General features: G+C 41.6%; 1 protein-coding gene across 1 annotated transcript in view; it reads right to left on the bottom strand.

The window, feature by feature from the left end:
• Nucleotides 1-26711, bottom strand: part of tmem62 (transmembrane protein 62) — an 84112-nt gene that overhangs the window by 22825 nt on the left and 34576 nt on the right. Inside the window, 3 exon segments of the mRNA XM_080202947.1 lie at nucleotides 9543-9702; nucleotides 17000-17155; nucleotides 20354-20476. Of these exon segments, the coding sequence (XP_080059073.1) occupies nucleotides 9543-9702; nucleotides 17000-17155; nucleotides 20354-20476 (439 nt within the window).

The raw sequence follows: 26711 nt of genomic DNA, 5'->3' as shown, positions 1-26711 counted from the left end.
CTCTTAAAAAAAACATTCCTTGGAAATCATTCCTTGCCAGCAGCATTTTTGGCGCAAACAGGCCTTTTGGTGATAAAGCAGAAAATTGAGGATACAATGTTAATGGGATGGTGAGAACGTCTACAGGAAGTAAGCGTCAGCACAAAACGAGACTTGAAACTAGTAAAAAGGACAGAAACACCTCTAACAAGAGAAAAGAATTGGGTACTTATAACAAAGGAAAGGACGTCAGAAATGTTAGTTGTCATTTATATTAATGATTTGAATAAGAATATAGAAAGCATGGTTAGTAAGTTTGCAGATGACACCAAGATTGGTGGCACAGTGGACAGTAAAGAAGGTTATCTCGGATTGCAACGGCATGTTGATCAATTGGGTCAGTGGGCTGGCGAATGACAGATAGAGTTTAAATTAGATAAATGTGAGGTGATGCATTTTGGTAGATTGAACAAGGCAGGATTTATTCAGTAAATGGTAGGGCTTTGGGGAAGAGTTACAGAACAGAAAGATCTATGGGTATAGGTTCATAAGGCATTCAACATACTTGGTTTCATTGGTCAGAACATTGAATACAGGAGCTGGGATGTCTCGCTGAAGTTGTACAAGACATTGGTAAGGCCACACTTGGAATACTGTGTATAGTTCTGGTTATCCTATTATAGAAAGGATATTATTAAACTAGAAAGAGTGCAGAAAATATTTACTAGGATGCTACCAGGACTTGATGGTTTGAGTTATAAGGAGAGGCTGGATAGACTAGGACTTTTTTTCCTCTGGAGTGTAGGAGGCTTAGATGTGATCTTATAAAAGTCTATAACATAATGAGGGCCAAACTTCAGCTAGATAGTTAATATCTTTTCCCAAAGGTAGGGGAGTTTAAAACTAGTGGGCATGGGTTTAAGGTGAGGAGAGAGATACAAAAGTGTCCATTTTTCACACAGTGGTGAGTGTCAGAGATAGTAGTAGAGGCGGGTACAATGTTGTCTTTTAAAAAGCATTTTGACAGTTACATGGGTAAGGTGGGTATAGAGGGATACGAGCCAAATGCAGGCAGTTGGGGTTTAAAAAAAGGGCAGCATGGCCAAGCTGGGCTGAAGGGCCTGTTTCCATGCTGTAAACTTATGACTCTTCGACTCTATAAATGCCCAGGACATTGTCAATCCATGTTACAGATCTAATTCAAAACACCATTGCACAATGAACAATCCTAAAAAAGATAACAAAGTGTTCCAAAGTAAACACGAAGACGGTAGTATCGACCAAAGAGACAGCATTGTATTAGTTACAAAAAGTTTCAATCCGGTGATAATGTTGGTTGCAGAGTCCTTCAGCTGTCTGGCGTTAGTAGATGCACATCTATTGTGTGTGGAATAGACTGATTGAAATGTTACTTAAGTAATAAGGATTGGAAAAGTGAAGGAATTTGACAGTTCCAGCAGTTTCAGATTTGGGAATGATGACATCCTGAAGTCTTCAAAACGAGTACTGATTCCCTCCAAGATAGCTAGAGTCAATCATTTCATCAGCACTGATGTAGTGCCAACAAAATTCTGTTACTATTTATCTGGCCACTGATTGAAAAAAGTGCAAATAAAACTGGATGTGTGAAACAACCAGACCATTGTACTTGGAAAATATGTGAATCTAAACTTACAGAATCTGGATACTATTGAAGTGGATACTGTTGATCTGGATATTATTGAAGGAGATTGGAATTTTGAGGACCAGAAGCTAACTATGTTAAAGTTTCATTGGCAGTTTGTCCATCCTTCTTCCCTAGGGTTAAAAATTTTCCTAAAGGATGCAAGAATAAGGGATGAAGAGTACACTAAACTTATAGAGGAGATAAGTGAAAGATGTGCGATATGTAAGAAGTAGAGAAGAGCACCATCACAGTACATAATGAATCTGTGATTAAAAAATTCATTTTACGTTTCATAGATTTGGTAACTAGGCTCAGCCAGTTGACAATAATACATAGCAAAGAAAAATAATTGTGGATAAGGTCATGGAAAAGCGAACAGGATCCGGACTGGAGCCACTGACAAAATTCCTCACTGATATTTTGGAAGGTGGGGGGGGGGTGTGGGGAGGGGAGTTTGCTAATGATACATGTAGGGATATGTGCAAAAATATTACTGTTGTTATAAATAGGGCAGTAGCAAGCCTTTTTAGTATTGTATTTTTAGTATGTGTGGAAGGAAGCACGCGGTGATAGAGGAGGGGCTTTGTGAAATTTTGGCAGATCCACCAAGCTGTTAATTAACGTCTGTCCTAGCGTGGGCTGTCCATGCCAAGAATTCACTGCAAGCTGAAATTTCAGATAGAACGCGGTGAGCCTTAAGATACAACGATCAGCTATTCAAAATGATTTTCCATCAGGGAAACCTGGTGCACTTATAAGAGTGCAAAGGCCCAGGAAATGTTACTGGTAAAGATAATAAAACAGTCATTTTACAGCATGGGAAAAATATTATTTGGGTACACTCTGAAGTTAGTTGGCAAGGACTATAAACTTGCATATCCATAAGTGTTACAGAAAGTGATGAGATTATATATATTGCACGATTGAGAGGTCCAGTTGCTGCAATGGACATAGTAATTTTGAAGAACAGTAGGCGGCAATTTTGTCCCAGAGGACAACAGCCAAAAGGTGACACTAAAATTACATTCATGCCGAAGGGGGTCAGTCAATGGAGGAACTTAACTATTAAAGGTAGAGCAGTGAAGACCACTGGAAAATACAAAAACTGTTTGAACGTGCGCGACGAGGGCGGGAGATTAGACCCGTGGATTGGGAACATGAAGTAGAGAAAGATAGAGTTTGGACAGTGGATCTGGGAGTGAACATGTTCCTAGGAAAAGATCAGAAACTGTTAAAAGAACATATGCTAATAGGAGAGGGAGATCAAACAGTAGCAGACTAAAAGAGATAGGAGACCGGATAGAGGGTATAGTTTATCAAGGTCAAGGGTTATGGTGCAGATCAGGAATACTACAAGGAACTGAAGCCCATGTGATTGAGAAGTCTTAGTAACTATGAATAAATTAGAACACAAGTTAATAAAAGATGCCAAACAGCTTTAAGGAAGGAAATCTGTCACCCTTACCCAGTCTGGCCTACGTGAGACTCCAGACCCACAGCAAGCTGGTTGACTTTCAACTGTTCTCATGCCACTAAACGGGCAATAGATGCTGGCCAGTCAGTGACGCCCATTTCCACGAATGAATAAATTCCACAGCTGGGAAGAATTTGGGGTGTAAAGAGAGGCACCAGGCAGGTAACAGCCAGTCTGTTCCATAGATGGGTATGAAATTAATTTAATGAGGTTTCTTTTGCAAACTTCTAAGATAAGTTTGCAAGTGCAGGAGGATGTATAATATTTCTTATGGGGGAAAAGAGATAAATGTCCATTGGCATGGGAAACTAAGATAGATAGATAGAGTAGTAAAGAGTACTTTGGCAACAGAAACACTCACCCTTGTTGAGGCAGTAGATACAGCATTCTTCATATTGAAGAAACTGGAAGAAATTCTAAATGATAAAGATTAACAATACCTATTGAACGTTACATAAATAATAGGTCACTTCAGCATAACGTGCATTCTACAAAATGTGTAATGTAAGAAGTTTACAAATCAATAATGCAAATTTAAAACAAATGTTAGGGAACAAGGAAATCTCAAAATTAAAATGGGTCAACACCAGCCATCAACTGTCAGTTTCACACAGAGGTGCAAGCTCAAATTATTGGAGATTCTCAAACAGGGACATTTGTTGATAGGAGGAACTATGATGATTTGTAAGGACATTTTTATAAGTTTTTTTTATAATTTTAATGACACTGCCAGAGGGTGGGGTTCTTTGTGAACTTTTGTGCACTGGGACAGCCTTTAAAAATGGTGCCCTAATCTTTAAAAATCTAAGTTGCTGGTAGCATAAGCTCAATCAAAGCCTATCCCATCAGAGTGACGTTATGGGACATGCCTCTTGCTACTTTCTTTTGTTCACAATGAGAAAGCCGCTATTGGCGTCAATGGCATCAGCGCTGCTTTTCCCACCCACTATTGCGCTCTGCCAAATACTGGGAAAATTCAGCCCCAAATCTATAAACACAGAGTATGGTAAATAAGGTTGGTGAGCTGCAAGTGCAAATAACCACAAAATCTGCAGATGACACAAACTTTGAGGAGGACAGTGATAGATAACAAGAGAACGCAGACACACTGAAATGGTCAGACATGTGGCAGATGTAATTTACTGCAGAGAAATATGAAGTGATACATTTTAATTGAAAGAATGAAGCGAGGTGATAAAAAGTGTACAATTCTAAAGGGGTGCAGGTGCAGAAAGATCAGGCGGGTAGTACATGTGCACAAATCTTTGAAAGTGGCATGGCAGTTTGAAAAAGTGGTTAAAAAGACATATGAGATCTTGGGCTTTATAAACAGGCATAGCGTACAAAAGCAAGGAAATCATGAAGAACCTTTACAAGACACTGATTTAGTCTCATGTTTGAAGACATTCCAATGTTATTTCTAAATTATTCAAGTACTCTTGTTCACTAGATGCTGTAATTAGAATATCATCTGGGTAACATTGTACACCAAAGAGACCATGAAATCTGATCCATCAATCTTTGGAATACGGTTGGTGTGGATGTTATTCCAGAAAGTAATCTTTTAAAGCAAAAAAAAACTATAATGATGGTAAGCAATGATTGAGATTCAGTAGCCACATTCATCTATAAATATGCTTGTGAAAGATAAGTCTAGTTGAATTTCTGCCCAACTGAAAACCTAGCAAACAAATCTTCAGTTAAAGGAAGCAGATATTGATCAGCACACAATTGTTTTATGGTTGTTTTAAAATCACCACAAATGTGAATTGAACCATCAGGTTTCATTAGAGGCATGATGGGGATAGCCCAGTCACTCATTGCAACTGGCTCTAACCAGTGCTAACAAGCTTAATTTTTCTTCCACCTTAGAATGCATTGCATATGACACTGCTTTTGCTTTGAGACTTTTTGGTTGACTAGTAGGTTTTATCTCAAGTTTCTCTTGAACTCCCTTATTGAGCCAAATGTCTCTTCGAATACACTCTTATTTATGCAGAAGGTGTTGTAGATCTGTTTTGACATTGACCAACCTGTTGCCAGTGCTCAATTTAAGATTCATCTTCTCCAACTATGATCTCCCAAATAGAGCTGGAAAATTACTACAGACCACATGGAGAAACAACTCCACTGTTTCTCCACTCAACTCTCTGTTGATCAAGATTGTAACCTTTCAATAGCACAGTCTTTTCTGTGTATGTCCTTAAAATCACATCAGCTAGATTTAAAGGAAAATGCTTCAGCTTTTGCTGGTATGTAATCTCAACAATTAAAGTTACTGCAGCACCAGTGTTAATCTTCATCCTAATAGGTTGTTGGCTTGACTTCGGAATCATCCGGAATCTATGTGATCCACCCTATATGGATAAGGTGTCCTGTTACAGCTCAATATATTTCTGGATATTCTTGTCTTCACAGACATAATTTTTTTCTTCCATGTTGTAAGTCCTTTTTATCGAATGCAACTTGTTCTTCTTGAAGATTCTTCTCAAGGGAAGCTGGTCTAACCCAGCAAGCTTTATCAATGTGTCCCATTTTGCCATAATTCTTGCATTGACTATCCTTGCTCCAGCATTCAGTCACTGACCCATTTTGTCACATCTGTGACATGCTTGCTGCTGTTTGACATATGGACAGTTTTTAATTTGTGCATCTTCATTCCTGCACCAACTTTTGAAGCATCTTTAGCAGCCAGTTCCATCAACACTGCTATCTTTAATGTCAAAGCATGTTCAGTAAGCAAACTCTTTGCAAACCTGTGCAACAGCCTAATGATATCACCATTAAATCTTGTGATCAGCTCTTAAAACAATGATGCAAACCATTTAAATATATAACAGCTTTATAAGCCTTATCAGGTCAAATTTGATTGAGTTAAGTAAGTAACTAAAAGCTGGGACAAAGATAGGTTTTAAGGAGTGACTTACATGAGGAAAGTGAGGCACGGGGTTTTAGGCAGGGAATTTCAGAACGTAGGGTCTTGGCTGCTGAAGGCACAACTGCAAATGGTGGGGCAAATAAAATTAGGAATGCTGAAGAGGCCAGAATTGGTCTGAGAGAGTTTGTGGGAGCAGGTTCTTGAAGCTAGGAGAAATGAGGCCATTAAGACTAGATCCTACCTGAATCAGACCCTAATTTTCAGATTCAAAGGTGTTTGTTGCCATAAATAGGTAGGTGCTTTGAACATCCAATGGTAGCTGCCTTTCAAAATGGCAGCATCTACATTGCCAGTGTTAATGGAGGGTTAGTAAAGTCACTGACCTCCAATTTGAGGCTATTTACTGTGGGTGAAGGTGGTAATAAACCACCCCGTTGAATTTTATTTGTCCAATGGAGTGACCAAGTAAGGCAGCCAGTTGTATCAAAACCACACAGAAGTTCAAGGAGGTATACCACCACAACATCGTCTGGGCAAAAATAAAATCAAAGAATTGCTACAGCACTGAGGAAGGCCATTCAGCAGACCATGTCTGTGCAAGTTCTCTGCAAGGCTGTGGAGGCCAGGTCACTGAATGTCTTTAAGACAGAGATAGATAGGGTCTTGATCAATAAGGGGATCAAGGGTTACAGGGAGAAGGCAGGAGAATGGGGCTGAGAATCATATCAGCCATGATTGAATAACAGAGCAGACTTGATGGGTTGAATGGCCTAATTCTGCTCCTATGTTTTATGGTCTAAGATCAACTCACCTAATCCCATTCCCCCGTCTTTTCTCCCTAGCCCTGAAAACTTCTCCCCAGATAATTATTCAATTTTCTTTTCAAATCCTTGACAGATTTTGCTTTCCCCATACCTGAGGCAGTGCATTTCAGATCCAAACCACTCATTGGGTAAAAATGCTTTTCCTTCATGATGCTGTCACTTTTTTTCCCAATCACCAAAAATGTGTCTCATCTGGCTTTTGACCCTTGCGTCAGAGGGAAATGTGTTGAATGTTTACTCTGTCCAGACCTCTCATGACTTTGAACATTTCTGCCAAATCTCCTTTTAATCATCTCCAAGATGGATAAACCCATTTTCCCCAATCTATTCTCACAATTAAAGTTCCTCATCCCTGGAGCAACATGGGAAAGTGGAGTCGAGGATGATCATGATCTAATTGAATGGTAGTTGTTGCATAAAGTTAAATTTCAATGGACCAGGGTGAGGTATCTAACTGGATACAAAATTGGCTTCTTGACAGAAGCCAGAGGGTGGTTGTATAGAGTTGTTTTCAAACTGGAAGTCTGACCAGCGGTGTGCCTCAGGGATCAGTGCTGGGCCACCATTATTTGTCATTTATATTAATGATTTGGATGAGAATATAGAGGGCATGGTTAGTAAGTTTGCAGATGACACCAAGATTGGTGGCATAGTGGACAGTGAAGAAAGTTATCTCCAATTACAATGGGATCTTGATCAATTGGGCTGGTGGGCTGACGAATGGCAGATGGAGCTTAATTTAGACAAATGCGAGGTGATGCCTTTTGGTAGATTGAGCCAGGGCAGGACTTACTCAGTTAATGATAGGGCACTGGGGAGAGTTACAGAACAAAGAGATCTAGGGGTACATGTTCATTGCTTCTTGAAAGTGGAGTCCCAGATGGACAGAATGGTGAAGGCATTCGGCATGCTTGGTTTCATCAGTCAGAACATTGAATACAGAAGTTGGGACATCTTGTTGAAGTTGTACAAGACATTGGTAAGGCCACACTTGGAATACTGTGTGCAATTCTGGTCACCCTATTATAGAAACGATATTATTAAACTAGGAAGAGTGCAGAAAAGATTTACTAGGATGCTACCGAGACTTGATGGATTGAGTTATAAGGAGAGGCTGAATAGACTGGGACCTTTTGCCTCTGGAGTGTAGGAGGCTGAGGGGTGAACATAAGAAATAGGAGCAGGAGTAGGCCATCTAGCCCCTCGAGCCTGCCCCACCATTCAATAAGATCATGGCTGATTTGTCGTGCTCAGTTCCACATTCCCGCCCTCTCCCCATAACCCTTAATCCCCTTGCCTATCAAAAACCTATCAACCCGCGTCTTAAAAATATTGAGCGAGGCAGCCTCCACCACTTCAACGGCCAGGGAATTCCAGAGATTCACCACCCTTTGAGTGAAGAAGTTCTTCCTCAACTCCGTTCTAAACCGCACCCCCCTTTATCTTGAGGCTGTGCCCTCTAGTCCTACTGTCCTTTCTGAGCGGGAAGAGCCTCTCCACCTCTATCCTATCCATCCCATTCATCATCTTATACGTCTCAATGAGATCACCCCTCATTCTTCTAAACTCTAACGAGGAGAAGCCTAGTTTATTCAGCCTCTCCTCATAGTTCAACCCCCTCAACTCCGGAATCAGCCTAGTAAACCTCCTCTGCACTCCCTCCAAGGCCAAAATATCCTTGTGTAAGTGCGGCGACCAAAACTGCACACAGTACTCCAGCTGCGGCCTCACCAGTGCCCTATACAGCTGCAGCAAGACCTCCCTACTTTTATATTCAATCCCCCTCGCTATGAAGGCCAGCATCGCATTCGCCTTCCTGACCACCTGCTGCACCTGCAGGCTGGGTTTTTGCGACTCATGCACAAGGACCCCGAGGTCCCTCTGCACCGTCGCATGCTGCAGTTTTTTGCCATGTAAGTAATAGTCCTTCCTACCATTATTCCTACCAAAGTGGACAACCTCACATTTGCCAACATTAAATTCCATTTGCCAGTTCCTGGCCCATTCACCCAGCCTATCTAGATCCTTCTGCAGGGTGACCTTATAGATGTCTATAAAATAACGAGGGGCATAAACAAGGTAGATAGTCAATATCTTTTCCCAAAGGTAGGTGAGTCTAAAACTAGAAGACATAGGTTTAAGGTGAGAGGGGAGTGATACAAAAAAAGTGTCCAAGGGGTAACTTTTTCATGCAGAGGAATGAGTGTCTGGAACAAGCTGCCAGAGGTAGTAGGAGAGGCAGGTACAATTTTATCTTTTAAAAAGCATTTAGATAGTTACATGGGTATGATGGGTATAGAGGGATATGGGCCAAATGTGGGCAATTGGGATTAGCTGCGGGGTTTTAAGAGAAAATGGGGGCATGGACAAGTTGGGCTGAAGAGCCTGTTTCCATGCTGTAAACCTCAATGACTCTATGAATGGCAGAGCAGACCCGATGGGCCAAAAGGCCTGCTTCTGTTCCTATGTCTGATGGCCTCTCGAATTCTCTCTGCATACATCAGAAACCTGGTGTTGTGAGACTTCTTACTACAATTGAAAGGCAAGAGGGCAAATAAGGTGGGAGGGAGAAAGGAAGAGAAACTGGATAAATCTTTCAAGATCTTGTGAAATAATAATTTTTTTACCCAAATTATTCAGCAACGAACTAACTTGTTCAGGGACTTTGTGCAAATATTCTCACAACAGGTATACTAGTGAGAATGATATGCATTTTGTTACCTCTGCTCGGACTTCAATATTGTGCATTCCTTTATTGTAATCCTCGACCCTCCAAGCTAAGGAGAAGAATGGACCTTCGATGTGAATCGCATTGCCTAAAGTGATACCATCAATACTGATTATGACTGAGGTGATTTGTGCTGGGGAGAAGGCGAGAACCCTGAAGAGGAAATATAAACAACGTTATCAATGTAATTGAATTACAAAACCTGATTAAATTCCCCAGTTGATGATTTTTCATTATACATTCACTTAGCCTATCGACATGCCTTTTCAGACTCATTGTATCCTTCTCACAACTTACTTTCCAATCATCAGCAAATTTGACTACAATACAGTCTTCCCCTCATCCAAGTCATTAATTTCGATTGTACATATTTGAGGCCCCAGCGCTCCAGTGGTACATGTTGCCAACCTGAAAAGGACTAGTTTACTCAGTCTGGAGAAAAGAACTTATTGCTCAACCAATAGTTGTAAAAACAGATATTTGGTCATTATTGCATTATCGTGTTTGTGGGAACTTGCTATTCACAAACTGGCTGCTGCATTTCCTACATTACAATAGCAACCCAATTGCAAAGGTTTGTCGTACTTTGGGACATCCTGGAGTTATGAGAGTTGCTGTATAAATACAAGTTTTTTGTCAGCATGGTACTGCTTCATTTCTGAAGGAGAATGTACTACAAGATGTGATTCTGAACCAAGAACCCAGAATTGTGTTGTAAGTGAAATGTATAGGTTCTCTACCACTATTTTGTAAAGATTAGTAAGTTCTCCTGGTAACCCCTGGGGCCATCACTTCTCCTTCAAATCAACATCAGCTAAAACAGGTTAACTGCAGCTTATTGCACAAAACAACTTCATTGGCTGTAAAGTATTTTGGATCCTCAGAGGTCTATATAAACACAAGCAATTCTTTAAAAAAAATCTAAAACAAAAAAAATGCACTTTCCTCTAATGAAAATTGAAAGCGTGAAATGAATAACTGCTCCATTAAAGGTCTAGAATCATAGAATCCCTACAGCCCAAAAGGCCATTCAACCAATCAAGCCTCCACTGACAAAAATCCCACCCAGGTCCAATCCCCATAACCCCATGTTTACTTTGCTAATCCCCCTGACACTCGTGAAGTTGAGAGTCTTTGGTTTCAGGAAGATATAGAGGAGATGGTCAAATGGGCGGTTAAGTGGCAGATGCAATTTAACCCTGAAAAGTGTGAGGTGATACACTTAGGAAACAGTAATTTGACAAGGAAGTATACTATGAAAGGTCTGACATTGGGAAGTTTCAAAGAACAAAGAAACCTTGGCACATTTGTCCATAGACCTCTGGGGCAATTTAGCATGGTAAAAAGTCTGACAACACCAGGTTTTAGTCCAACCGATTTATTTGATAATAGACTCACAAGCTTTCGGGGTTAGCCCCTTCGTCAGGTGAATGGAGAGTTCTGGCCTCAGACAGAGCATATAAAGCACAGACAGTTTAGAGATTACTGATTAGAATGCGAATCCTTACACCTAACCTGCTGTTCAAGACCTGAAGTGGCTGACAATGTGAGTGGAAGGAGCACTGATCACAGGTTACAGAGATGTGTATCGTCTCCAGACAGTACAGTAAGTGAGGTTTTGCAAACCCAGGCAAGTCATGGGGGTTACAGATAGTGCAACATGAACCCAAGATCCCTGTTGCTTGTGAGTCTATTATCAAATAAATCGGTTGGACTAAAACCTGGTGTTGTCAGACTTTTTACTGTGTTTACGCCAGTCCAACGCCGGCATACCCACATCATGGCAATTTAGCATGGCCAATCCACCTAACCTGCACTTCTTTGGACTGTGGGAGGAAATGGGAAACCCATGCAGACATGGGGAGAATGTGCAAACTCCATAGTTGCCTGAGGCTGGAATTGAACCAGTGTCCCTGGTGCTCTGAGACAGCAGTGATAACCACTGTGCCATGCCACCTGGTGTGGAAATGAACATATGCTGCATTATTCCATAGGCGATATGTTACCATTGAATACTCTTTATGCAACAAAGAAAATGCCATTAAACTGTTGTGACGTTGGGTTTGAGCTGTAACCTTTTGCCCCACAAGTTTGTCTGTTCCTAACTAGGTCCTTATAATCCCACTCCATGTACATCAAGCAGCCAAAACACATCGCTTTAGGTTAGACAGAGGTAAGGGTATGATCAGTAAGTTTGCCGATGACACAAAGATTGGGTGGTTAACAGTGAGGTTGAGTGTCTTGGGTTACAAGAAGGTATAAATGGATACGCTTGGGTTGTTTTTGTTAGAACAGAGAAGACAGCGGCGACCTGATTGAGGTATTCAAGATTGTGAGGGGCATGGACAGTGGTAGGGAGCAGCTGTGTTGAAAGGTCAGTTATGAGAAGATACAAGCTAAAAGTGAGGGGTGGGTGGTTTGGGGGGATGGGTATTTGAGGAAAATCCTTTTTACTCAGATGGTCTAGCATGCACTGCCTGGGAGAGTGATGGAGGGAGGATGCCTCACATTCTTTAAAAAGTACCTGAACGAGTGCATGGCACGCCATACCATTCAAGGCTATGGGCAAAGTGCTGGCTAGTGGGATTAAGGTCTGGGCTTCTCATGCATCGGTGCAGACTCGATGGGCCAAAGGGCCTCTTCTGCACTGTAGGATTCTAGGATTCTGTGATTCAGTGGTTTCAGCTCATCAAAATTGTGAGAGTTCAAACTGCCACATTAATAAGGAGTGATGACAGGTCAAACAGATGAAAATATTCATGACATTACAGGAATGCATTATTTGGCTCAACAGGTTAACCCACATTCTTCAAGGTAGGGAACCTGCCACCCATCTGCATGTGCCTCAGCAAGGGATGGAAAGGACAGTACCTTGTGTCAGGGCCATTATGTTGCAATTTTGCACAGGATATGCATGCTAATTGTATTCAAGGAATCAAAGGTACGATAAATCAAAGATGATATCTAGTCCTTATTTCAGGCCATTAAAACAGTTGTGAAAAGGACACAAAGGCTGCAAAGATATATAGACAAGCTAAATTATAAAATTCTGATAATTCTACTAAGTTTTAGCATTTGTTGTTGGTCTGTAACATAGCATCATAGAATTCCACAGTGCAGAAAGAGGACATTCGGCCCATCAGGTCCACACCGACAATAATCCCACCCAGGCCCTATCCCCACAACCCCATGAATTTACCCTAGCCAGTCCCCCTGACACTAAGGCGCAATTTAACACGGCCAATCCACCTAATCCACACATTCTTGGACTGTGGGAGGAAACTAGAGCACCCAGAGGAAATCCATGCAGACATGGGGAGAATGTGCAAACACCACACAGACAGTGATCCAATCCAGGAATCGATCTTGGCGCTGAGAGACAGCAGTGCCACCGTGCTGCCCTATCTATGGCTTTTTACATCTATGAATTTTATTCTAAAACCAAGTTTTAGAATATAATGGTTCAGTTTGCATTTCTGCTAACGAGACAACAGGCAGTTGGGATATTTTGCAGCTGTTGTTTGTGAGAAACTACACTTAATTGTTTTATGATTTTTAATTCTGGAGTTGGAGCAGCTGTATGCTGTCTTACTTGTTCACAATACAATTAGGTATTTTGTTCGAACAACTTGGAAGGAATGGTTAAAGTCGTATGAACCTGAGGTGACTTCATCTTTAAACAAGATCCATGCATTGATTTCATTGAATGTATGAATTAATTTAATCTTTGTAGAGCAAAACATATGTATTAGCGGGAAAGCTTTCTGTTTTGACGTTATGATGGGAAATTTTTAATATCTAGTCTTAATGATTTTAGTACCTGTGGGGCTTGGGTTCAAAATTGTTAAAGAGAATACAAGCTTGTTTCTAACTGTTCAGTCTAAAGAAAATGTGTCACCAGGGGCATTTTGGATAGGTGCAGGAAGAATAGGGTGGTTGTAGTGGGTGACTTTAATCTTCCTGGAGTGGATTGGAGGGGGCCTAGAGCTGGGGGTACAGAGGGAGATAAGTTTGTAAAATGTGTTTTGGAAGGGTCCCTAGAGCAGTATGTAACTAGCCTGACTAGGAAGGGGCTATACTGGATTTAGTGTTGGGTAATGAGCCGGGGCAGGTGGTTGAGGTTGAGGTAGGCGAACATGTGGCTAACAGCGACCACAAGTCCGTCTACTTTAGGATAAAAATGGAAAGGGATGAGTGCCGGCCAAACAGGAGGGTGCTGAACTGGGGGAAGGCGCGCTATAGCCGGATTAGGAGGGAGCTGAAGGACACTGATTGGGGGGGACTGTTAGCTGGCAAGTCCACGGTTGGCAAGTGGGAGGCTTTTAAGGGCAAACTGAAAATGTTGCAGGAAAGGCACGTTCTGGTTAAGCGGAAGGATGGGAAAGGTAGGATTAGAGAGCCGTGGATTACAGGGGGTATCGAAGACTTGGTAAGGAAGAAGGGGGAGGCGTACGTTAGGTCGAAACAACTGGGTACAGAGAGTGCGCTGGAGGAATATAGAGAGAGTAGGAGGGAGCTAAAAAGGGGAGTTAGAAGGGCGAAGAGAGGGCATGAAATGACTTTGGCTGATAGGATTAAGGAAAATCCAAAGGCATTTTATTCCTATATTAGGAGCAAGAGAGTAGTTAGAGGGAAAACTGGTCCTCTTAGGGACAAAAGTGGGGAGTTATGTATTGAGTCAGAGGGAATGGGGGAGATCCTGAATGAATACTTTGCGTCAGTATTCACGAAGGAGAGGGGTTCGTCGTGCAGTGTCTTGGAGGGAGCTGTGGATCAGTGGCAGGAAATATCTATTACGAGGGAGGAAGTGCTAGGGCTTTTAGGTAGCGTAACGACGGATAAAGCTCCAGGGCCTGATGGTATTTATCCCAGGCTGCTTAGGGAGGTGAAAGATGAAATTGCTGGGCCTCTGACGCAAATCTTTGTCTCTTCTTTGGACACAGGTGAGGTGCCAGAAGACTGGGGGGTAGCTAATGTGGTACCGCTGTTTAAAAAGGGTAGTAGGGATAACCCTGGAAATTATAGACCGGTGAGTTTGACATTGGTGGTAGGGAAATTAATGGAAAAAATACTTAGGGGTAGGATGTATGAGCATTTGGAGCGTTGCGATCTGATTAGGGATACGCAACATGGCTTTGTTAGAGGGAGGTCTTGCCTTACGAATCTGGTAGAATTCTTTGAGGAGGTGACAAAAACGGTTGACGATGGGAGAGCCGTTGATGTCATCTATATGGATTTCAGTAAGGCGTTTGACAAAGTCCCTCATGGTAGGCTGGTAGAAAAGGTTAAGGCGCATGGGATACAAGGACAGGTAGCTAGGTGGATTGAGAACTGGCTGGGCAATAGGAGACAGAGGGTAGTTGTTGAGGGGACCTTTTTGGGCTGGAGGCCAGTGACCGCAGGGCTCAGTACTGGGACCTCTCCCCTTTGTAGTATACATAAACGACTTGGAAGAGAGCGTACGTGGTGTGATCAGCAAGTTTGCGGATGACACCAAGATGGCAGGGTTGGCGGATACTGAGGTGGAATGTCAGGTGATACAGCAGGATATAGATAGTTTGGTACATTGGGCAGATGGAATTTAATCCTGACAAATGCGAGGTGATGCATTTTGGAAAGAATAATGCAGAGAGGAGCTACGTGATAAAAGGTAGACCGATTAGGGGTATAGAAATACAGAGGGACCTGGGAGTGCAGGTTCACAAGTCTATGAAGGTTGCGACACAAGTGGAGAAGGTTGTGAGGAAAGCTTATGGAATGCTAGCCTTTATAGGAAGGGGTATAGAGTACAGGAGCTGCCGTCTAATGCTTCAGTTGTACAGAACGTTGGTTAGACCGCATTTGGAGTACTGCGTCCAGTTCTGGTCACCTTACTACCAGAAGGATGTGGAGACTCTGGAGAGGGTGCAGAGGAGGTTGATTGGTATACCAAATTGACACTATTCTCCCCTGAATCTGGCTAAGTTAGGGGTTCCACTCGCAGACACGCAGGGCAGGGTAGGTGTAGGAGGATGCGGCGGCGTGGGCTCGTTGGGCCAAAGGGCCTGTTTCCCGTGCTGAGTTGTTCTTTGTTCTTTGTATGAAGTGTAAACCCTAGGAGCCCAAGGGAAACCAGGAAACGAACACTTGCCTTTAGTTCTATATGGCTCTAGTTACAGTGGTGGGCTGCCACAAGATGACTTGCACCTTCAGCTAATGGAAGAGGTAAATTTGGACTGTTCCAAATAAGTGACCCTAGAAAATTGGAGTCTTTATTGGCAGTGTTACCATGGTTTCTGGGATATGACTCTTCTGGACACAGTTCAACATCACTTCAAAGAAAGAGAAAGACGTTGGCACTACTCAAAGACTCCTGAGAGCCAGAGGGATGAGGGACTTGCATTATCTTCAGTACTTAGTGTTACGTATATGAACAATTTTGCTTAATAAATTCTACCTGATTTCATACATACTTATATCAATACATATTTGTACTTTGTGGGGTCAAGCTCAACCGAGGACCCTTGTGTTAGAAATTAAGAATTTGTAATGTAGAATTTTTATTTAGAAACACTGATATCTTAAAAAATGGGTGTATAATGTGGGGAACAGTGAGATTATTCACTTTGGAAATAAGAATAGAAAAACAGAATAGGGTTTGAAAAGTCTAAAACTTGTAAATGTTGCTATTTAGAGGGATTTGATCACACTAGTACAAAGAATATGGTTAGCATGCAGGTACAGCAAGCAATGAGAAAGGCAAATAATATGATGACCTTTATTGCAAGTGAAAGAAAGTTTTTCCAAAGTTGTATAGAGCTTTGGTGAAACAACACATGGAATACTATACCAGTTTTGGTCTCCATAGCTAAGAAATGATATACTTGTCTTCTCAGCGTTACAGAAAAGGTTCATTTGATTGGCTCTTGGGGTGAGAGGGTTGTTCTATGGTGACAGAGTATGTAAATTGGGCCTATACTCTATGATGTTTAGGAAAATAAGAGTGATCGCGTTGAAACATAAAAGATTTTGAAGGCGGTTGTTAAGGTGGACACAGAGGTTATTCTCCCTGACTGGAGAACCTAGGATACTAGGCACAGACTCAGTAAAAGGGTCGATTGTTTGGAATTAAGATGAGGAGAAATTTCTTTACTCAAATGGCTGTAGATCTTTGGAATTCTCTACCCAAGAGGTTTATAGTTCTTCCATCACTGAATATATTTAAGGTTGAGATAGACAACATTTTGGTCTTTCAAGGAAGCAAGAGATATGAAGGGTGGACAGGAAAATGGAGTGAGAGATGATCGTCCCTGATTATATGTCATAGAGGCTCAAGGGCTGTGTGGTTTACTCCTGGTGCTCTGCTCTGCTTTCTCAACTTCTTACATCCTTTGACTATAGACTCACTAAAATAAAAAAGGCAGCCTAAGAGAATGTATTTGAAAATAGTAGAAAACACACTTGATCATACCTGATATGTGTAGAGTGCTTGATTTTCCCCAGTGGCTCATGTCTTGGGCTACTGTAGAGAGCAGACTTTGGATTTGTGATGAGAACTACTGGCCACTTGTCAAAATTCAGATCCACAAAGCTAAGCAGATCATGGTCAAATGCTACGAGACGGTATCTGCCAAGAGAAAAGCAATAAGGAGGCACAACTTCTGTGAACAGGACAACAGCATTCAGCTTAAATGAGTCCATACAGCATGAACTTAAGTGTGACCATAAGTTGATTTTATCTTCTCCTCAGAAGGTGTGCTCCCGATGAACTGCTTGTTTAGGAAACAAGATGCATCATCTATATTGAAACAGCTGGTTACAAAACAAATTGTCATGGATTGGAAAGCAAATTGGCCTGATTCAAATAACGTGATTGAATGTTTTTGTATCCTTCTCACCTTTCTGCTGCTTTCAGTGTTGCAGCCACTCAATTCTCCATGCACACCTTTTCCTCCACACTCCATTTCTGTGACACTGCTCATTTCCATTATTACTCCTGTCTGTATTAAAGTCCTTCAAACAGTTTCTCCTCCTGTATCCGTGCACTTATCTTTGGTGGGCATCAACGTCTCATCTTTTCTACGCAGCACCATCCAACCCACCGCAGCATATCATGATTTACAAGCTACCCTCCTGGTAATGTTAGATTGTGGTTTTGACCAATCTTACCTAATTTTGTCTTGTATTTTTCAGAGTGAAATTTTGCTTTATAATGCTCCTGTGAAGCACCTTATCACATTTCATTACACTATAGGTGCACAAATATAAGTTGGTTTTTCCAGCTTTTAATCTGAAGCCACCCTCCTTTGATTGACTCCATCCTTCTCCATGGCTTCCACCTCAGGATCAGGTCCCAAACCACAATGCATTGCTCAATCTTAAAATCCACCTCCTCTTCATGTAGGATCTGTTGCTTTCTTTCACCTCTGTAATACTGTGCATCTCCTCCGCTATTTGCCAGATCTCCAAATATGTCCATAACCTTCCACCACCCTCCATGTGACCCCTCCAACATGTCCTACACCAGTGGAATTGAAGCCCAGTGAGTATCAAAACTAATCAAGACCTCTCAACATTGCTCCTCCTAAATTCCAAAACACAATCTCATTTCTTTGTATTCCCACTGACCAAGAGTCAACCTTATGCATTATCCCGTATTCAAGCTCATTGTTTCAAATTGGTCTTAGAATTGTGGGACTCATTAATTTCCTTCAGAGTTTGTCTTTCAATTTACATTATTATAACAAACTGTTCCCATCCCTCTGACTCTCCACCGTTTTCCTGGCCAGGAGCGGACCCATTGTTGTGTACATGACACCGATTCAAAGTGGCTGAAGAGCCACGTTTAGCAATTCAGATTAGAATCAGAGGATGGCTTGCTGCAAACACAAAATGGACTTCACATGCTACTGGCCCAAGAGGGAAACCAAAGGTAATTCAGATTCTCAAATTGAAGGACAAATTGATCAGGCTGTTAGAGGCATACATGAATCATGGTTTTAAAGGGAAGTAGAATTCAAAACGTAAGGATATGATATTAAATTTTTACAAATTACTGGTTTGGCTTCAGTGAGAGTAAAGAGTGCACACAATTTTGGGCAACATACTTCAGGAAAGGTGTCAATGTCCTAGAGAGGGGTGATTTACTAGAACGGTACCAGTGTAAGAGACTTCAGTTAGATGGAGAGATTGAAATTTGCCTGTTCTCTTTAAAGAGCTGAGAAATAAATAGGGAGAAACTGAAGTGGCAAGAAGCGGTAACTAGAGAAGACAAATTTAAGATAATTAGCAAAAAAGAGAGATGAGACAAATGTTTGTAATGAGTAGCCACAGCTGTGATGTGGAGTGAACTGCTTAGCAAAGTGATGGAAACAAATTCAGTAGTAATTTCAAAATGGGACTTGGCTACTTAAGGGAAAAACATGCAGGGTATGTGGAAAGAGAAAGGGAGAATGACTAATTAGATAGCTTTTTCAATGAGCATGACAGGCTGAATGGCCTCATTCTGTGCTGTAATATTCTCTGACACAATGTTTGGCTTACATTTGCAGTAATGTCAGTAGAATGTCCTAAGAAAATGCTCTACTTGTAAACCCCTCCCCTCCTGTGCTTAAGATCCAAGTCCCAGAAAGGGAAAGAGTGTCTCCAGATAATCTGGAATGTGCAGAACCTCCATGACTCCATTCTGCTACAAATAGTGGAACAAATGGTTTAGACCCATTATTTATCATTTTATCACATCTGGGAGCGTACACCAATTCCATGCTTAATTTTCATTCCTACAAAGTGCAACTTTAAAGGAAATAAAAACAAATCATATTTTCCCATTAAAACCAATGTAAAACCTTTGTTAGATTTGATTGGCCCTTTTCCAAAAAGCATTAAAACATTATACCCTATAAAGTTAAGTACTATACATTGTTAAATTACAAGTATTTGTAAATTAAAATAAACTTAAAAACATGAAAAAGTTATTTTGAAAGAAATACACCAACTCCTTCTACTCACCTCACATTCAACGTCTCTTCTGCTCCCCCATTCTCCCGCTCTCTCTCAATCATGCGAGCTGACCCTCCCACAGGCTGACCCTCTCACTGCTCTCCACTTCCCTCTCCCAAATCCTCACCGAGTTAGGGCTTATAAAATGAGCAGCGAAAGCAGGAAGCAAGCTATGGAATGAGTAGTTTGAGTTGCAGGTTTCCAGGGGTAAGCAACCAGAAATGGGGCAGGAGGGCCAATTCAAACTCCTGTCAATTGAGTTACATGTCCCTACATCCAACCTTGTGCAGAATAATTCTAATGCAAACCCATAAAACTAGATGCAAACATTGGATCCCTTAAAAGCACATTGTTAAACCAAAACTTAAAATGGGGCAACTTAAAATTTCTACAGTTAAGTCTTCACTAAGATGAAAAGAGACCAAGGCCAATATAGCACATTGTAATTTCCCACAAACAGTGCTGTGATAATGACCAGGGAGAAATACTGGCCAAGAATCTCAGGAAAAACTTCCCTGCTATTCCTCAAAATAGTGCTTTGGGATCTTCCATATCCATCAGTCAGACAGAGGGATCTTGGTTTAAGCATCTCCAACAGTGCAGCACTCTGTCAGTGTCAGCCTTCATTTCCATGCTCAAGCTCTGGAGTTGGACTTGAATCTGAGATGAGAGTATAATACAATGTAGAATACTACTCTGTTATTGTTATGCTATGAACCTAAGACGTTTGACAATGAAAATGGTGCATGTCACAAGCTTTATGGTGAAAAAAACTGTTCCAAAATTTCTCATGCACTAGTGTATTTGTTATTTCAAAGATACTTACTTCCGGTTGTCCATCCAGTCGGCGAGCTCCAATTCCAGTGTCCCTTGTGCATTTCTGCTGTGCAGAACAGGCATGAGACCACCCAGTGTGTGCAGATGTCCACACAGGTATGCAATAGCAGAGCTGTAAAGTATAGAAAAGTTCTATTTGCGAAGCACAAACTGCTGGTGTAGCTTGTTCCTCTCCTCTCACTCCTTAAAACTTGTTTAACTTTTACGGAAACATAGGAACAGGAGTAGAATATTTAGTCTGTTCTGCTGTTCAGTTAGGTCGTGGCTAATCTGTACGTTAAATCCATCTACTTATCTGAGTTGTTCTCAAATTGTTAATTGTTCTGTAACCCTTAGTACCTGTGCCTAACAAAAAGTGTTAACTTCAGCATTGGAATTTTCAAGACATTTTAAGTTACAACAGAATTTTGGGGGATGAGTTCCAGATTGTGACTTCCCATTTATTTACAAATAACATTTGCGTCACACTAGCGACAGGTAATGACCATTGTCAAAAAGACAATCTAACCCTTTTTGCTTGATATTGCTGAATCTCGCAACAACATGCGAGGCTGAGAGTTCTGTGGCAAGCAACTCATCACTCAACTCCCTAAAGCTTGTTCAGCGCCTGTACAAAATGGAAGTCAGGTATGCAATGGAATACTCTCTACTTGCTTAGATGAATGCTGCTCCCACAACACAAGGAGCTCAATGCGGGAATAGGAGTTCACACTACTGATGTATCTCTTTGTATCTCATTGTTTGTGAGATTAGCACACAAGTTAGATGCTTTAATTCTGCTTGGTTGCTTTATGAAGCTGAAGGAAATGGAAGGCCATTCATCTACGTCATAAGTTTTTGTCACAGGATGTTTGGTCACTGTTTATAGTAATGAAGTGATTGAAAAATTTAAGTGGATCACATAACCACCATGTTAGCAGAATCAATGAGAGATTGTGAGGAGTGAATTGTCTTGGCTTTGTTATCTGAAGTCAGCATTGCCTGTCTTTTGATGTGTTGTAGTTTAGTGTTAGTTTGCATGGAACATGAAGGTCAAAGGTAGAATTGGTGTGAGTTTTGACTGTGTAATCAGGCTGGAACTGTGAATCGTGGTACCTGCGCTCATAGTGAATTGTGAACTCAATATTAATGGAATTGTATTAAATGAGTTGACTTGGCACTCATGTTGAATTACGTAACATTAACTTATTAAAGACAAAAGATCTGATTCTGCAGTTGTTACAACTGATGGGTGTTTAAAATAATGAAGAGGAAACAGAACAGAAAGCAGTCCATAAGCATTACCATCCAGAACAATGTAGCTTGTTTGGTTAGCACATTCACGTAAACATTCATTCCCTCTACCTTTGCAAGTGGCAGCAGTGTGGACCATCTGTTAGATACGTCGCAGCAACTTGCCAAGACTCCTTCAGCAGAACATTCCAAACAGCAAAAGTCCATACAACATGGGTGGAATTAGGCTATTCGACCCATTGAGCCTGTTCCGCTATTAGGTCATGGCTGATATGTTTCTCAACCCCTTTCTCCTGCCTTTTCCCTGTAATTTATGATCCCTTTACAAATCAAGATCCTATCTTTGGCTGTCTTAAATATACTCAAATGAACTGGCCTCCACAGCCTTCTGTGGCAATGAATTCCACAGATCCACCACCCTCTACCACCTTGTAGGATAAGAATAGCAAATGCATAGGAGCACCATCACCTGCAAGTCCCCCTCCAAATCACACACTATCCTAACTTAAAGCACTACAACTGTTAATTCAATATTGCTACGTCAACACCACCTCTTTAGCAGTTTAAGCTCTTCAAGTATCTGATTTACCTCTTCTTTCACCATGGCCTTAACAGCATCTTCCTTGGTTGCAAACTATTCACTTAATAATTTGGCTAGGCACTCTGCCTCCATGCGTAAACTCCCAAAAATCCTTTTAATATTGATATGCCTACAGAAAACTTTGGGATTTCCCATTTATGTTAGTGCTAGTCTCCTTTCATACGGCTTCTCTTATTTGCTTTTTCACTTCCCTCCTGAATCTTCAAAATTCATCCTGGTTCTTGGTTGAATTATCCATATTTGAAATGCAAGTACTTTAATTCCTGATTCCAAACTGCAGCCACTCCGCTTGGACTTGTCCAATGATGGCTGTTTTAATTTAAATGTATGTTACAACAAAGGGGGTGGACATCTAATGGAAGAAGTTCAAAGATGAATGGATCCAGGTAATTGGATCCGAGATGGCATTACTAAATGAATACTTCACCTCAGCATTCACCAAAGGGAGGGATTGATAGATGAGGACCTTAGGATAGGGCATGTAGATATTCTGGGTCATGTTGATATCAAAAAGGTGATGGTGTTGGGGGTCTTAAAAAGCATTAAAGTAGATAAGTTCCCAGGGCCTGATGGGATTTACCCAGAATACTGAGGGAGACAAAGACAGAAATTGCTGGGGCCTTGACAGAAATCTTTGTATCCTCATTGGCTTTCTTCCAATCCTCTGGAACATCACCTGTAGCCAATGTTGTTCCATTGTTTAAGAAGGGTAGCAGAAATGATCCAGGAAATTATAGGCTAGTGAGCCTTACAGCAGTGGTAGGAGAATTATTGGAAAAGATTCTTAGAGATAGAATTTACTCACATTTGGAAACAAATGGACATATTAGTGATAGCATGGTTTTGTGAAAGGGAGATCATGTCTCACTATCTTGATTGAGTTTTTTGAGGAAGTGACGAAGATGATAGATGAGGAAAAGTTAGTGGGTGTTGTATACATGGACTTCAGTAAAGCTTTTGACAAGGTACCTCATGGTAGACTGGTATGAAAGGTGAAGTCACAAGGGATCAGAAGAGAGCTAGCAAGATGGATACAGAACTAGCTTGGCCATTGAAGACAGAAGGTAGCAGTAGAGGGGCGTTTTTCTGAATGGAAAGTTGTAACTAGTGGTATTCCACAGGGAACCATTCTGGGGCCTTTGCTGTTTGTAGTACATATAAATGTAGCTGGTCTAATTACTAAGTTCACAGATGACACAAAAATTGATGGAGTTGCAGATAGTGAAGAGGATACAGCAAGATATAGACTGGTTGGAGACTTAGGCAGAGAAATGGCAGATGACGTTTAATCCGGATATATGTGTGAGGTAATGCATTTTGGAAGATCCAATGCATGTAGGAATTATACAGTAAATGGTAAAATGTTTAGGAATATTGACAGGCAGAGAGATCACGGCATACACGTCCAACAGTCACAAAGCAGCAACACAGGTGGGTAAGGTAGTCAAGAAGGCATATGGCATGCTCGCCTTCATTAGTTGGGACACTGAGTATAAAAATTGACAGATCATTCTGCAACTGTACAGAATCTTAGTCAGGCCTCATTTGGAGAATTATATACAATTCTGGTCGCCACATTACCAGAAGGATGTGGATGCTTTGGAGAGGGTACAGAAGAGGTTTACCAGGACATTGTCTAGTCTGGAGAGCATTAGCTATGAGGTTGAATAAACTTGGTTTATTTTCACTGGAACAACAGAGGTTGAGGGGCAACTTGATAGAGGTTGACAAAATTATGGAATGGCATGGACAAAATGGATAGTCAGATGCTCTTTCCTAGGCTTGAAAAGTCAAGTACTAGGGAACATAGGTTTAAGATGCGTGGGGAAAAACTTAGGAGATGTACAAGGCAAGTTTTTTTTACACAGAGGGTAGTGAATGTCTGGAATGCACTGCACAGAGAAGTGGTGGGAGCAGGTACGATAATGCATTTAAGGAGCAACTAGGTGAATACATGAATAGGATGGGAATGGAGGTTAGTGCATTCAGTTTTAGTTTAGGCAGGCATCATGAATGGCATAGGCTTGGAAGGCTGAAGGGCCTGTTCCTGTGCTATACTATTCTTTATACATGCTTTTCCCCATTTCCAGCAGAATGGATTGTTCAACGAGGGGATCTATTGTGGACGCATCTTTCAGCGGCAGCAAGTTTTGTCCTTTCTTGATGAGATTAACTTGTGGACACAGGAATTGTCACTTTTTTGGGAGGAGGTTACGAACAGTGGACAAGGTCTCAAAACACAAGAACGTAAGAAATAGGAGCAGGAGTAGGCCATCTAGCCCTTCGACCCTGCCCCACCATTCAATAAGATCATGGCTGATCTGTCGTGGTTCAGTTCCACTTTCCCGCCCTCTCCCCATAATCCTTAATCCCCTCGCTTATCAAAAACCCATCAACCCGCGTCTTAAAAACTCTGATCTAAACTGACCCCCCTTATCTTGAGGCTGTGCCCTCTAGTCCTACTGTCCTTTCTGAGCGGGAAGAGTCTCTCCACCTCTATCCTATCCCAAACATTGCAGTGTTGATTCTCAGACGAATGGTGATGACAGGGGAGAGACGAAAAGGGAATAGTTTGTAACTCCTGCGGCAATGTGTTAAGCAGAAGTCATCACATTCAAGAAAACACTAACAATGAGAATGAATGACTGATAGAAAGAACAAGTAGAACAACAGAATCGTACAACAAAGGAGCCCATTCAGCCCATCATTTTCTACTGGCGCCTTCTGCTGCCCAGTTAGCCCCAATACCCTAAGTTAAATGCACACTACAGTGGATGCTAGAATCTGAAACAAAAACAGAAAACGCTTGAAATTCTCAGCAGGTCTAATAGCATCTGTGGAGAGAAAACAGAACTAACGTTGAATGTCTGAATGATTCTTCATCACAGCAGGGTGATCCAGGCTTGAAACATCAGATGCTGTCAGACCTGCTGAGATGTTCCAGCATTTCTGTTTTTGTCCGAGTAGGTTTATGACTTTTTGCTGTAACACCGCATGCTAACCAAATACTGAGGCACACTTTATAGGCATTTGATTGTTAACTCAGCAAGCTATTTCAACCCAACAAAAAGAACCACGACACGTTAGAGATAATTCCAGGAGAGGAGGTCAATTCCTCACAACATGACTCCCTCATGGATTTCAAAAGTGAAGAGATTAGATGTAGTAAGATGGAAAGAAGCTCGTGTGGATCATAAACATCAGAGTATCCTGCTTGGCTGAATAACTTTTTTGTGCCATGGACTAATCACAGAACCACAATGCAGAATTATACAGCAACCTACTGCAAACACAAGATCGACCAACCAGTGGAATACAATGGTTCTCAACCATGCATTGTAATTGTATTTGTGGAATGCAGCTAGTCAGCATTCAATAATGGTGATTGTCAAGTTAACGTGACAATGCAATAGTGACTGCCTGTGGGAATCAGCGAGCTCACACGTTGTGATTTGCTGAATACTTTCTCTCATTCCATATTTAGTGTACTTACATCATCATAAATTGTGAGAGCAGAATTTTAGCCAGTGGCAGACAGGGCTTGCTCCACAGGCCAGCTTTTGGTTATCAGATTGTCGTCTTTGGTGTGATGTTAATTATGTCTGTTTAAGCTGCTGTAGAACACCTTGGGATGTTTACGACAATAAACTGTGCTAGATAAATGCAAACAATTGTTGCAGTAAAAGAATCATTGTCCAGCTCAATAATCCACCAATTTGGCTACAACAGACCAAGAAAGAGTAAAAGCCTACAGGTGCTCAGCTTTGGAAACAATGGGGGCAATTCTCCCAAAAGTGCTGAATTGGTGGGAAAACTGATCTAGATCACAACTGTTTTTTCAGTGCAACCTTATGAGAAGGGGGACTTAGTGGTAGGGGATGGGGATATGGCTGAGGTCCTGAATAGCATTTTTGTTTCTGTCTTCACGGAGGAGGACGTGAATAATTTGCCGGGTGTTAGAGATGGAAAGGTGGTAGGACTGGAGGGTCTTAATGACATTACTGTTACTAGAGAGGAGGTGCTCGACAGACTGGAGGGGCTGATTGTGGACAAGTCGCCAGGACCGGATGGAATGCATCCGAGGGTTCTGAAAGAAATGGCGGAGGTGATAGTGGATGCCTTGGTGGTTATTTTCCAGACGTCACTGGATTCCGGGGAAGTGCCGGAAGATTGGAAAGCGGCTAATGTTACGCCGTTGTTTAAGAAGGGTAGGAGGCAAAAGGCAGGGAATTATAGGCTGGTTAGTTTAACGTCTGTTGTAGGTAAAATGTTAGAATCCGTCATCAAGGAGGAAATAGCGAGGCATCTGGAGAGGAATTGCTTGATAGAGCAGACGCAGCACGGTTTCGTTAAAGGGAAGTCGTGTCTGACAAATTTACTGGAGTTCTATGAGGATGTGTCTAGGGCGGTGGATAGAGGAGAGCCGGTGGATGTGGTCTTTCTTGATTTTCAGAAGGCGTTTGACAAGGTACCTCACAGGAGGTTATTGCAGAAGGTCAGGGGACATGGAGTT

Source organism: Carcharhinus amblyrhynchos, chromosome 14 (assembly GCF_965287045.1).
Source record: "Carcharhinus amblyrhynchos chromosome 14, sCarAmb.v2.hapA, whole genome shotgun sequence".
NCBI lineage: Eukaryota > Metazoa > Chordata > Chondrichthyes > Carcharhiniformes > Carcharhinidae > Carcharhinus > Carcharhinus amblyrhynchos.
The sequence above is the reverse complement of the archived record's forward strand: the minus strand, read 5'-3'. Positions and strand labels throughout refer to the sequence as shown.